Source organism: Martes martes, assembly GCF_963455335.1.
Source record: "Martes martes genome assembly, chromosome: 6".
Classification (NCBI taxonomy): Eukaryota; Metazoa; Chordata; class Mammalia; order Carnivora; family Mustelidae; genus Martes; species Martes martes.
Genome location: NC_137893.1, coordinates 83004890 through 83017630, shown reverse-complemented (window position 1 = coordinate 83017630; position 12741 = coordinate 83004890). Strand labels below are relative to the sequence as shown.

At 42.5% G+C, this 12741-nt stretch overlaps 1 protein-coding gene across 1 annotated transcript in view; it reads left to right on the top strand.

The window, feature by feature from the left end:
- PXT1 (peroxisomal testis enriched protein 1) overlaps positions 1-12741 on the top strand; it is a 49856-nt gene that overhangs the window by 29154 nt on the left and 7961 nt on the right. The window contains 1 exon segment of the mRNA XM_080807103.1: positions 9558-9688. Within this exon segment, the coding sequence (XP_080663229.1) occupies positions 9558-9688 (131 nt within the window).

Genomic DNA, 12741 nt, shown 5'->3' with positions numbered 1-12741 from the left:
TGGGAGTTTCTTCAGGCTTTTGATAAGGTTCTATACTGAGAGGTAAAATATGTGAATGTGAATTATTGTTGATATTTTACAAGTTTAAATGAAAGATCTGTCTTCCAGAGAAACTAAAAGGTAGGGCTGCTCTTATTCTTATAGAATAGCCAACGTTTTTCATCTAACCCTAACCTTATTTTCTGTCCCATTCTCTCTACCTCCTCATGCAACTGCATCTTTATAATCATAATCAATAATATCTGTTGAGGACCTTCCATGTGCAGGGCACTGAGCTAGGTCTCAGAGTTATGAAATAGATATAGTCCTCAAGGAATATACCATTTAGTTGGTCAGACATGCACAAAATATTATTTATTATGTTGAGTTCTGGAATGCAAAACACATCCCTAGCTTTGGTACATTTAACTCTTTATTGCATCCTATCTGCATGTCCTTCCTTTTTGCCCCTTTGCCTACCCAATTCCAATTGAGCTATTCAAGTATTGTTGGCTTCTATATAGCTCTTCATTTCTCCCATTGTCCATTACTGAAACATATCCAACTTGTATTCCATCTTCCTAATGCAGATACTGGATTTGGTATTTCCCAGGTGTCAGTTAATTGATCAGTTAAACTAACAGATGCAAATCGTTATGCTTCTGATTGGCATGGGCAGGGCTGGTCCTAAACCCATTTTGAAATAGGTGACCTCCATTTGGAGGGTCTCCCTACTCGGTTGCCCTTTCTTCTCTCTGGGCGCCTTCTCTCCTGGGTGAGCTCTCAGCCCTCACTGGGACCCTCATGTAATGTTTGATTGGGTGTCAACTAATTATTAGGGTGTTATTTCAAAATGGTCTGAGATGAGAATGTCACTAATGTGTATAGGCTTCATGATACTCTTGAAAACAATAGAAACTGAAATGACAGGCAGTGTGGTTGCAATTTTTATCAAAGGGCCATATATTTCACCTACTATGTAATTCACCTTCTCTTGCCTGAGGTGAGTTAATGCACTGAGACCCTGGCCCTCCCTGCCTCCTATTTTCTCCCTTCCCCACTTAACCCTGTTGTAGGGTTCAGGAATTCTGGAGCCATTGCCCTTACAGCGCTTTTTTATTTAAAGGTTTTTTTGGTTTTTTTTGTTTTTTTTTTTTAATTTGTTGTAGAGAGAAAGAGAGATAGACAGTGAGAATAGGGAGAGGGACAGAGGGAGAAGGAAAAGGAGAGGGAGAGAATCAGAATCCTCACTGAGCACGGAGCCTGCCATGAGGCTCCATCCCAGGACCCTGAGATCATGACCTGAGCTGCAATCAAGAGTTGGAGGCTCAACAGACTGAGCCACCCAGGCGCCCTCAGAGCTCTTTACTTTTGAACCCAGCCAGGCAGCCATGGCTCAGTGGCTTCTGGTGGTAGGACAGGGGGCCTGTGAAGTGGGGTGGATAATCTCCCGTGCCCTTAGACACTCTTCCCGTTGTCTTTCCCAGTCCCCTCACAGCCTGGCTGTCCCCTTGTGAAAGATTTTGTTTTCCAACTGTGTCACCCTGCATAGGTGATGTTCCTTATAGTCAGGCAGAAGTGGGTCTCACTGGCTGCCCAGAGTATGTCAACGTGTGGATTCAGGTAATGATGCTGTGTTTTCATTGCATTAAAAATTTTTTTCCAAGCACTCGTCCATGAGAACAAATCAACTAGTATTAGAGAGGTTGTGGTAAAAAGGGCCTGAAGCAGTGTCTGGTACATAGAAGGCCTTCTATAATATTTATTTATTTTATTTTATTTCATTTTAAATATTTATTTATTTGACAGACAGAGATCACAAGTAGGCAGAGAGGCAGACAGAGAGAGAGGAAGAAGCAGGCTCCCTGCCAGGCAGAGAGCCCAATGCAGGATCCCAGGACCCTGAGATCATGACCTGAGCCGAAGGCAGAGGCCCTTAACCCACTGAGCCACCCAGGCGCCCCCTATAATATTTATTGAATGAATGAATGAATGAATGAATGAATGAGTGAAGGAAGGCTAGGTTAGTATCCAGACTCTCCTTTCACCTCCACCCTCTGCCCCACTGTCCCATTTCCAGGAAGGAAACTTTAACTGGCTCTGTTTTCCAGTTGTGTCAATTAGTGAGTCTTAATGCTGTAGGCTAGGATCACCTGGGGAGCTTTAAAAAAAACCATCAATCTGTAGTTTTATTCCCAGACCAAGAAAAAAAAATTTTTTTAAGTCTCCAAGTTGATCTTCATGTGCAGCCAGAGTTGAGAACTACTGTTCTAATAATGTGTGTTTATTCTTCTATCTCTTGGTTTATCAAATTGGTGCCATCCATTGATTGTTTTCTCCCCCCATTGATTCTTTAACATGACAGATGGGGTTTAGCTCATACTATACCCTCTCTTCTCATGGTTGATAGTTAAATTATTGTAAAACTTCTATTTGTTGTCTTTGGAAACTTCAGTAATTTAAAATCCTCTTTCTTATTTCATGTATTTTTAGCACTGTCATATGACTCCCCATTTTATAAGACGCAGATATTAACTTCCCTGTCCTCTGTTCACTTGGCCTTCCATACCCTGCTCTTTGTCCCTTACACTTTTTTTTAAATTTTTGTATAGCTGGAGTCATTAGCATTTATATTCTGGCCTCCAGCCACAACAACTCTTCCATAATTTGTCCATCAGCTGAGTCCAAAAGTTAGAAACCAGTAACCTTGGTTTACATTTTTATACCTATGTGAATATCATCTAATACCAAGTCCAGTGGTAGTAGCTAAGATAGATAATATAAAGCTTATTATATACCTGGCACTTTATGAACATCAGTTTTTAATATTCATAATAATCTTAGAGTCCTTTTTAACAAATGAGGAGACTGAGGCCCAGAGAAGCTAAGTATCTTGCCTAAGAACAGGAAATTAGAAAGTAACTGGGCCAAGCCTTGAAGCTTCCCCTATGGGAAGATAGGATAAAAATGTCTTTTCTTTAGGTTCAAGTTTAGGACACCTACCAGCTGGAAAGAGAATGCCCATCAAGGATATATACACATTTTTTCCTTTCTCTTTTTTTTTGGGGTGGGGTTGGAGGTGATGGTTGTCTTTAGCCCCTATTATGCAACTCTGGTCAGTCTTCTTTATTCCATTTCTGTTAGTGACAGATTTCAGCCACTTCAAGATCTCCCTCTTTCTCAGCAGATGGCGTTGTTTTCTGCTTCGTGTACAAAATTGAAGTTGTTGGGGTAAACACCCAATCTCCTTTTCCCTTGCCCCAGACTTCTGTACCTGCACGTCACATCTTACCAACTATTCTATCTCAAAGGAAAAGTGCCCCACCCTCTACCTTTGATTCAAAGTTAATCTTTCTTTTGGGACTTGGCCTCAACAATTTGCTCTGCTCTATGTTCCATTGCCATTATTCCTGCTCTAATTCCTCTCCTCAACCTACAAAACCTGCTCAAGACTCTCAACCTAGAAAATTCCTTCAACACACCTCTTCCTCTTGCCACTGCCTATTCTCTTTCCATCATGGGCACCCCTTGGAAGAGTAGTCTATACTTCTTGATGCTACATCTAGTTTGGCGGTTCAAATTCACACTTCACTGTCATGCAAACTTCCTTCTGTTCAGCCTTCCTGCATGGCCAATTTTCTTTTGCTTTACTTCAATCCTGGGTGATATCAGCATTCCTTTTTAAAAAGAGAAGTTTGTCCTTGGTGAGAGACTTTGAGCCTTTCTGAGATTGACCAGTAGTCCTGCTAAATTGAGGCAACCTCTTTTGAAATTATTATTCAGCTCGGGTATTTTTAGCCATCGAACATTCAACTGTAATATGTTGACTTGATGTCCTGTGAGATGAGGCAATGACTGTTGATTTTGCATTTCACAGATTTAAATGTTCGAAGTACTAGCTAATGGCTTCAAGCTCTCCTAAAAGAAGTTCCTTTCCTCAGCTAAAAGAAAAGGTCCCGCTGAGTTTGAGATGAGGACTTGCGTTCTGGAAAAGGTGGTTTGTCCCTGTGAAGGGGAGGTATGTGTTTTCCAATCTGGGAACAGATGGTCTGGCATGAAGAGAGGCCAAGACTTCAGAATCTTCACACTCATTTCTGTCCACCTGTTGTGTCAATATCCAAAGGTAAAAGGTTATGCAAGGCTCTGGGATTAGGGGTTCTGGCTACCTGCAATAAAATCCATATGTACTAGAATGACTTTTTCCCTCAGAGTAATCACCTCCCAGTCATAAAACAAGGAGCAAAACCTGCGATAGTTTGAAACCTTGTCCAGTCATACAGGTAGAGTACCATGAAGTGGAACACAGAGGAATATCCTGTTGAAAGGACCTAAAAAATGATTCCTTTATTTTCAACTTAAACCACATTAAAATTTGGTTCACATTCAGGCCATAAACTTCCTGTATGACCTTTTATTGTTTTCTGGACTTTCTCACTCCCTTTCCTTCTCTTCTCCCACATGATTCATAGTTTCCATTTCTTTGAGTTTCCCCCAATTTTCATCCATACCAGTTATTCTACTAAATCTCCCTTGCTCAAGGGTCTGCCCTTCCAAAGCTGTTCTCTGGCTCTCATCTAGCCTCTCTCTAGGCCTATTGTCCCATTGTCATCCTGGGACTTTCCTTCACGTGGGTTGGATTCACCTTCTGCTAAATCTTCTTTCTCTTTCTTGGTTTAGTCATACTCTGTGTTTTTGGAATACTCCCTCCTAAGGAATTTTGTATGGGAGAAAAATTTTCGAGCCTGTGCAGATCTGCAAATGTCTTCATTCGCCTCTCACGTATGACTGAGAGTTCAGCTAGATATGGAATTCTAGGTTGAAAATAATCTTTTATAGAATTCTTGGGGGCAAAAATGGTTCCTCTATATTCTAGTTTGCATTGTTGTTGGGAAGTCAGCGGCCAAACTAACCTGTGTTTCTCTTTGGAGATTTTTAGTGTCTCTTATGCCTAGTGTTTTGAAATTTTAATATGTTCTGGAGGTGAGGTTTTTACTTCCCCATTTGTTGTCTTGGGAACTTGGAGGGGCTTGTGTGTGTGTGTGTGTGGCAGAGGGTGGGGTTGGGGGCCTTTCTAATCTGATGTTTGGTGTCCTTCAGCATTGGGAAGCTCTCTTACACTGCTTGCTTTGAAAATTTCCTCCTCTGTTTCTCTCTTTCTGGCCAACCCATAAATCAAATGCTCATCTTTCCATATTGACCCTCTATATTACCTATCTCTTCTCTCGTATATTTTTCACCTTCTGATTTTTTTTTCCCGAGTGATTTCCTTGACTTAATTTTTTCAGACCATCCATTGTCTTTTGAATTTTGGCGATCATATTTTTTAAATTGGAAAGATTTTGTTCTAGGATTGTTCTTTCTTCATAGCAGTTTCTTTTTTTTTTCTTGAATTAAATATTTTCTTAAATCTCTCAAAATATATACATTAGAATTGGCAAACATTCTCTTCCATTCCCTGAATTACATGTATTCTTCAGGATTAGTTTTCTTTGTTTTTCTGGTATTTCTCTTCCATTCTGTGGTCCTTCTCAATTGCCTAGTGATCCTTTATTTTAAAGAAATTATGGATTGGGTAGCTGGTGTGGGTTTTTTCTGCTGTTGTGTGAGTACGAAGGAGGTAGCAGTAGCTAACATTTATGTAGTGTCTATCTATGTTCTGGACACTTCCTTGTGAACTCATTCAGTCATCTCCCAAATTCTCTATGAGAGAGTTACTATGCTCTTTCATTAGGTTTAATAATACGCCATCAATTATAAAATATACCATCATTTTGTTTACTTCTAAAAGGTAAATGTCATTGAAATATGACATGCCATAGATTATAAAACACATTCTAATTTTGGAGACATTACAAAATCTTATGGTTGATGAAATAATACATTACTATTCCCCTCTTACAGTTGGAGAAACTGAGGCACAGAGAGATTAAATAACTTGTCCCTGGTTACAGTGTTACCTATAGTGGATTTTACATTTGAACCCAAGTGATCTGGCTTCAGAATTTTACCACTATGATTAATTGGCTCCCCACTGAGTGGGGACTCAAATGGGGGCATAGGAGGGCTCTGAGTTAGGGGGACTTTAGGGACATGAGTTAGGGAGCTCACTTTCTGGTCCCAGGTCCTCCAAATGCTATAACAAGGAGACCTTTAATTTGAGGCACCAACATTCATAAAGAAGCTTTAGCTTTCTCCACAAGATTTGTTCTCTTCCATTAGAGAAGAGTGGCCTGGGTTTTTCTTGCCTGACGTTTGTGCTGGGTATAGTGGCCTGGGGTGTCAAGGGTACCATGTGGTAGAGTTGATCCCCATCAGCCTTCCAGTCAAGGTCATGTCTCCTTCTCCCAGCCCTGGGGTTTTAGTGGAGTAAATGGGCTTCCAGGCCTGAGGAGCTCCTGTGGTGAGGTGTTGGCACTTTCTCTGCCTGGCTCATTTGTCCATATCTTGTCTCATCCGCTTTCTGCCTTCCAGAAACACGTACACATCTCTCATCTGCTGTTGATCCATCTCCCATTCTTTTCACTGTTGTGGTTTTATTCTAATTTTATGCATTCATTTTGGTGGTGTCTTGGGAGGGATTAGGGGCAATGGGAGGCCGATGCTTATGTCCAGGCTTGAGCCAGAAGTCTCTAGACTTAGTGAACAAAATCAAGATTATGAAAGCACGATCACTATAGGAGAAATTAAAATAGTCACAGTATAGCTAGCAGCAGAGAAACACTTATAAAACCTTAGAAGCATGTTTGTTTGAAAGTTTTCCCAAGTGCAGCTGAAGGGACAAAGTTTTCTAGGTAAGATTTTCACCATAGCAATATTTTTTAAAGTTCCAATACATTGAGGCTTATTATTTGCTTTATGAAGGAATTATTCTTGCAAAAGATTAACCACATGATTGTCTCAAATTTCCCAGGAGGCCTTTTATATTTTATTTATTTATTTGTCAGAGAGAGAGAGAGAGAGAGAGCGAGCACAGGCAGACAGAGTGGCAGGCAGAGGCAGAGGGAGAAGCAGGCTCCCTGCCGAGCAAGGAGCCCGATGTGGGACTCGATCCCAGGACGCTGGGATCATGACCTGAGCCGAAGGCAGCCGCTTAACCAACTGAGCCACCCAGGCGTCCCTCCCAGGAGGCCTTTTAGAGTACGATTTTATTTTCAGAACTCTGTGTGGATATCTACGTATATACATTCACACAACTTTTCAGCACAAAGCAATATACTTTTTCCCTCGGATATTAAAAATTCAATTCTTGGAAAATACAGTTTTACTTTTATGTTTAATTCATTTTGGTCATCTTGTCACAAGACCTCTTACTTCTCCGATATATGGTTATTTTAGAGCTTTGATTTAAATAATTTCTTTCCTCAGGGTGGCTGAGTCACCCAGTCTTTCCTGGGTGGCTCAGTCATTTAAGCATCTGCCTTCAGCTCAGATCATGATCCCATGGTTCTGGGATCGAGCCCCTCTTCAGGCTCCTTGCTCAGCTGGAAGCCTGCTTCTCCCACTCCCTCCGCCTGCCGCTCTGCCTACTTGTGCTCTATCTCTCTGTCAAGTAAATTAAAAAAAAAATCTTTAAAAAAATAATTTCTTTCCTGTAATCTTATAATATTTCTTATAACATGGTGGCATAGGTATTTTGCTGTGCCCTGTAGGACAGGGATACTGGTCTCTCTTTAGTCAGCAGATGATCCTGACTAAACAGGTTGAGTACAGCAGAGCCTTGAAGACATTTTGCATTCAACGTTTTAAAAAAATATTTTATTTATTTGAGAGAGAGAGAGTGTGTGTGCGCGGGAGCATGTAAGCACAAGAGGCGGCGGTGGGTGGGGGTGTGAAGCGGAGGGAGTGGCAGAAGGGGCAGATGCTCCTGAGCAGGGAGCTGGATGTGGAGCTCGATTCCAGGACCCCGGGATGGTGACCTGAGCTGAAGGCAGGTGCTTAACTGACTGGGTCCCCCAGGTGCCCCTCCATTCAAATTTTAATAGGAATGGATAAATGACCAGAACCAAAACACAAGCCACTAGTACCAGGAACCTAATTTTTTTTTCATTTTATTATTTTTAAAAGATTTTGTTTTTAAGTGATCTCTACACCCAGCATTGGGCTCAAACTCACAACCCCAAGATCAAGAGTCATGTGCTCCACCGATTGCGCCAGCCACGTGCCCCAGGGACCCAATTTTTAAATTTTGCTTTCAGAGTCTGTTCTGAAGCAGCTGTATAGCCAACACAATTTCCTAAGCTACATTTGACAACTCTGCACAATGATAATTGATATGATATTTGATGATTATTCGTTTGGTTGCAGGGAAGAGAAACCTACTCTGGTCACCTCCAAAAAGCTGTGATTGCTGGTGACTATGTTTATGAAACAGAACTGAACTTGGTGGGGTCAGGTTCTCAGGGAATTCTGGGGCCAGTCTTTTTTTTTTAAATCTTGCTTTCCTAGTAAGTGTCTGGTGGCTTAGTTCTTCTCTGTCAACCAGCTTTCTCCATCTTTCCTTTCTTTTTTTTTTTTTTTAAGATTTTATTTATTCATTTGACAGAGAGAGATCACAAGTAGGCAGAGAGGCAGGCAGAGAGAGAGAGAGACGGAGAAGCAGGCTCCCTGGGGAGCAGAGAGCCGGATGCGGGACTCGATCCCAGGACTCTGAGATCATGACCTGAGCTGAAGGCAGAGGCTTAACCCACTGAGCTACCCAGGTGCCCCATCTCTCCTTTCAGTGTTTCCTTCCCTTTCATAATGTTTGCTTTCAAATGGATTTGGCTTACCCTAGGCCCAACATAGTCCTGTAGCATTACTGGTCCTGCTGCCGATTTTTTTCTTAGTCTCCTGAACACTGAACAGAGAGGAAGGGACCCTGTTCTCTTTAGGGGCTGGGTTATGACTACCTGGCCAGCCAGTGAGTTATGGTTCTTGGGTCAGGTATCCATCTCTGATCCAAACAGCTGTGGGCCTGAGGTCAGGGTGGGGACATGGAAGAAGGAGCTTGATTGCTTAGGCAACATGACAGATTCTTTTGAAAGGGGGTGTGGGCAAGTCACACGATGATTGGCATCTTTAATGATGCTTGATTTCATTGTTGGAAAATTTTTAAGTATGTCTGGAACAACTCGGATGCATGAATCTATGTTTTAAACTGTAAATTGCATGAGATCTAAATACAGATCAAGATTTTCCACCTGGAAAGCAGGGTAGTGTTTGGATTGCGATGTGCTGTAGGTATTTGTGCTGGATTTGAAAGACTTAGGTATAATAAAAAGAATGCAAAACAATATCAGCAATAATCTTATATTGATTATACATTTAATGATAATATTTTGGATATATCAGCTTAAGCAGAATATATTACTTATGTTACTACTAGATGTTATTACTAGGAAATTTGAAATTAGTTTGTAGTTTGAATTATATTTTTATTGAACAGAGCTAATCTATTCCAATATAAGACTTTGCTTTTCTATAATCATTGATGATAAGATTTCATCCCTCTCGTTGTCTAATAAGACAGCTTTTTATGACTAGTGGCGAGGGGTTTACAGATAGTTAATAATCTCTTCTGAACTCTTCTGCCCATGTAGGTCACTATCTGCCTTCTCAGCCCAAGAAGAGTAGCAGTGGCCAGAACCATCACCAGGAGGAGATAATCCACAAATTGGCCATGAAGTTGAGAAACATCGGGGACAGCACTGATCGTGGGATGGTTCAAGAGGTGGGTCTTCCGTTTCCCCAGCAACAGCTAGTCAGGTAGCCAGGAAGAGCAAAGAGAACAAGAGCCGTCAACTGGCTGAGACGCCCAGGAATTAGCAGAACACGTGGATTAATAACAACCAGATCACGAAACCTTAGATCTGAAAGTTGTGAACCTGAGTCAAAGCCAGTATTTGATCTCACACTTGCTACTCAAACTGTGGTCCGCAGAGAGCTAAACTGCAGAGGCGGCATTTGGCAACTGGTCAAATGTGCAAAATCTCAGGCCCCAGCCCCAGTGCTGGAATCAGAATCAACTTTTTTACACATGCCCTGGGACCCTGGGAGATCTGCATGCACATTAAAGTGTGAGAATTGTTGCTCCTCACCCTCAAACTGGGGGGCCTATTAGATTCACCTGCAGAGTTGTAAGCACTATAGTTGCCTGGGCCCCACCTTGAGGGATTCTGACTGAGTTAGCCTGAGGTGTGGCCTGGGCAGCAGGCGGTTTAAAGGCTCCCCAGGTGAATCTAATGCTCAGTCAGGGAGGAAAAAACCTCAGCCTTCCTGGTGGTTTTCCTCCTTGAACTATCCAGAGGTGATGCTCTAAGCCCTACTCCTGCTGGCTTCTTTGCTTCTCCTGGTTATTATGAGAGATACTAAGGGAAAACAGGAAAGAAGAATGATTACTGTTTGATGTCTTAGAGGTGCTCAAGTCCACTGGGACCAACCTATCACTGGCAGTGGAGAGAGAATGATAAGTGGGTTCCATGGCAGGGGGGGGGGTGGGGAGGGCGGGTGGCGGCCCTCACAGCCCAACTTCTTTTTTATTTTATTTATTTATTTTAGACAGAGAGAGAGAGAGAGAGAGAGCAAGAGCGCACAAGCAGGGAGAGGGAGAAGCAGACTCCCCGCTGAGCAGAGAGCCCAAATGGGGCTCAAATCCAGGACCCCGGGATCATGACCTGAGCCGAAGACAGACAGACACTTAACCGACTGAGCCACCCAGGCATCCCCAGAGCCGAACTTCTTTCCTCAGATGGACCTGTCCTGTGATGATTTCTTGCTTGTCGCTGCTGCTGCCATCACGCTGGCTTCAGGGGGTGCCATGTCTTCTTTTAGGGTCTGGTCCAAAGGCAGACCATACTCAGCCTTTCCCTCAGAGAAAACATTTTCTGTTTGTCTCATCAGACAAAACACGAACGAAAGCCAGCAATATCACACTACTAAAATAAGAAGGAAACCAAGACGAAACAAACACAGGGAGTCAAATACAATATTTGATGGACCAATTTCACTCAAACACATTTTATTTAGTGCTTGCTGTATGCTAGACTGAGTTCCAGGCGTTGGTAGCTAGAACAGAGAGCAGGACAGAAGATGAGGCTGCTCTAATTGAACTAGTAATGTAGGAGGGACACAGCAAAGCCGATGACTAGCCAGACAGGGATGCAGGCCCAAAGCAGGATTGGAGATGCTGAGCGAGGCAGAGTGACTTTGGGAAGGCCTCCCATAGGGAAGCAATATTTGAACAGAGAGTGGCAGTCGGGGAGTGAGCCATGGGAACACCTGGGGAAAACTGTTCCAAGCTGGGGAACAGGGAATGCAAAGTCCTTGTGACAGCAACAGGCTTTAAGGCAATGCTAGGAGGCCAGAGTGGCTGGAGTGGAATGAGCTGAATTCCAGAAGTTGCCCTCGGTCTTAGAGACAGTGGTCAGGTGTCTGAGTTCTACCCTACGCATAAGGGAAGCTTCTGGGGAAGGGAAGCAGTGAGTACCAGGAGCTGGTTTACATTTAGAATGGGGACTGACTCCCTGGGCAGAGAGTAGGGTGTTGTGAAAATCAAATGAGATAATCCATGTAAATCTCTTAGAACCCAGCCTGACCCACAGAAAATGATTGCTAAATGTTATCTCAGCCAAAAAATTAATTTGTTTTCTGCCTTTGCCCTTTTCATCATTGGAGTTGACCACCTCTTTGCTATGGATCATTTACCACAACATCCTCCTCATAGTCACCATTTTCCTTCCAGGCTACAGTCTTTTCTGTAGGAAAGTTTTCTCTGATGACTGTACTTTATGAATTCTAGGAAGGTCCTTAGCTCAACATTCCTGCGTCTTTATCCTCTAACTCTGAGTACTCTATTTTTTTTTCTCTGAAGAGGAGAAAACAGAGGAGGACAAATCACAACACCTGTTTTCTTTTTTTTCTTTTTTAAGATTTTATTTGTTTACTTGTCAGAGAGAGTGAGCACAAGCACACAGAGTGGCAGGCAGAGGCAGAGAGAGAAGCAGGCTCCCTGCTAGACAAGGAGCCCGATGCGGGACTCGATCCCAGGATCCTGGGATCATGACTTGAGTGGAAGGCAACGGCTTAACTGACTGAGCTACCCAGGCATCCCACAACACCTGTTTTCTGTGTTTGCCTCAACCCAGTCAAGAAGGCACTGCTCTACATAACCTCCTATTCCATTTTTCTACCTTCCTTTCTTCCTTCCTTTTTTCCTTCTTTCCTTCCTTCTTTTCCTCTTTCCTCCCTCTTTCTTTCTTTCATTCTTTCTTTCTTTAAGATTTTATTTATTTGAGAGAGAGAGAGAGATAGATCAGGAACAGGGTAGAGGGAGAAACAGACTCTCCACTAAGCAGAGAGCCTGATGTGGGGCTCAATCCCGGACACTGGGATCATAACCCCAAGGCAGACCCTCAAACCACTGAGCCACCCAGGGGCCCTATTCCATTTCTTTTTATTGCTGAATATTATTCCATTTTATGTATTATCCATTCATCAGTTGATAGACGTTTTGGTCATTTCAACTTTTTGACTGTTAAGAACAGTGATGCCATGAACATTTGTGTAGAAGTTTTTGGGTTGACATATGTTTTCAGTTCTTCCTGGAGCATATCCAGAAAGTTGCTGAGTCACTGGGCAGCTTTACATTTAACTTTTGAGGAACTTCCTGATGGTTTTCCACAGTGGCTGTACCATTTTACATTGTGACCCAGCAGCAGGATGTGAGGTGACAGTTTCTCTATGTCCTTGTCAACATTTGTTAACTGTCTTTTTTATTACAGCCAG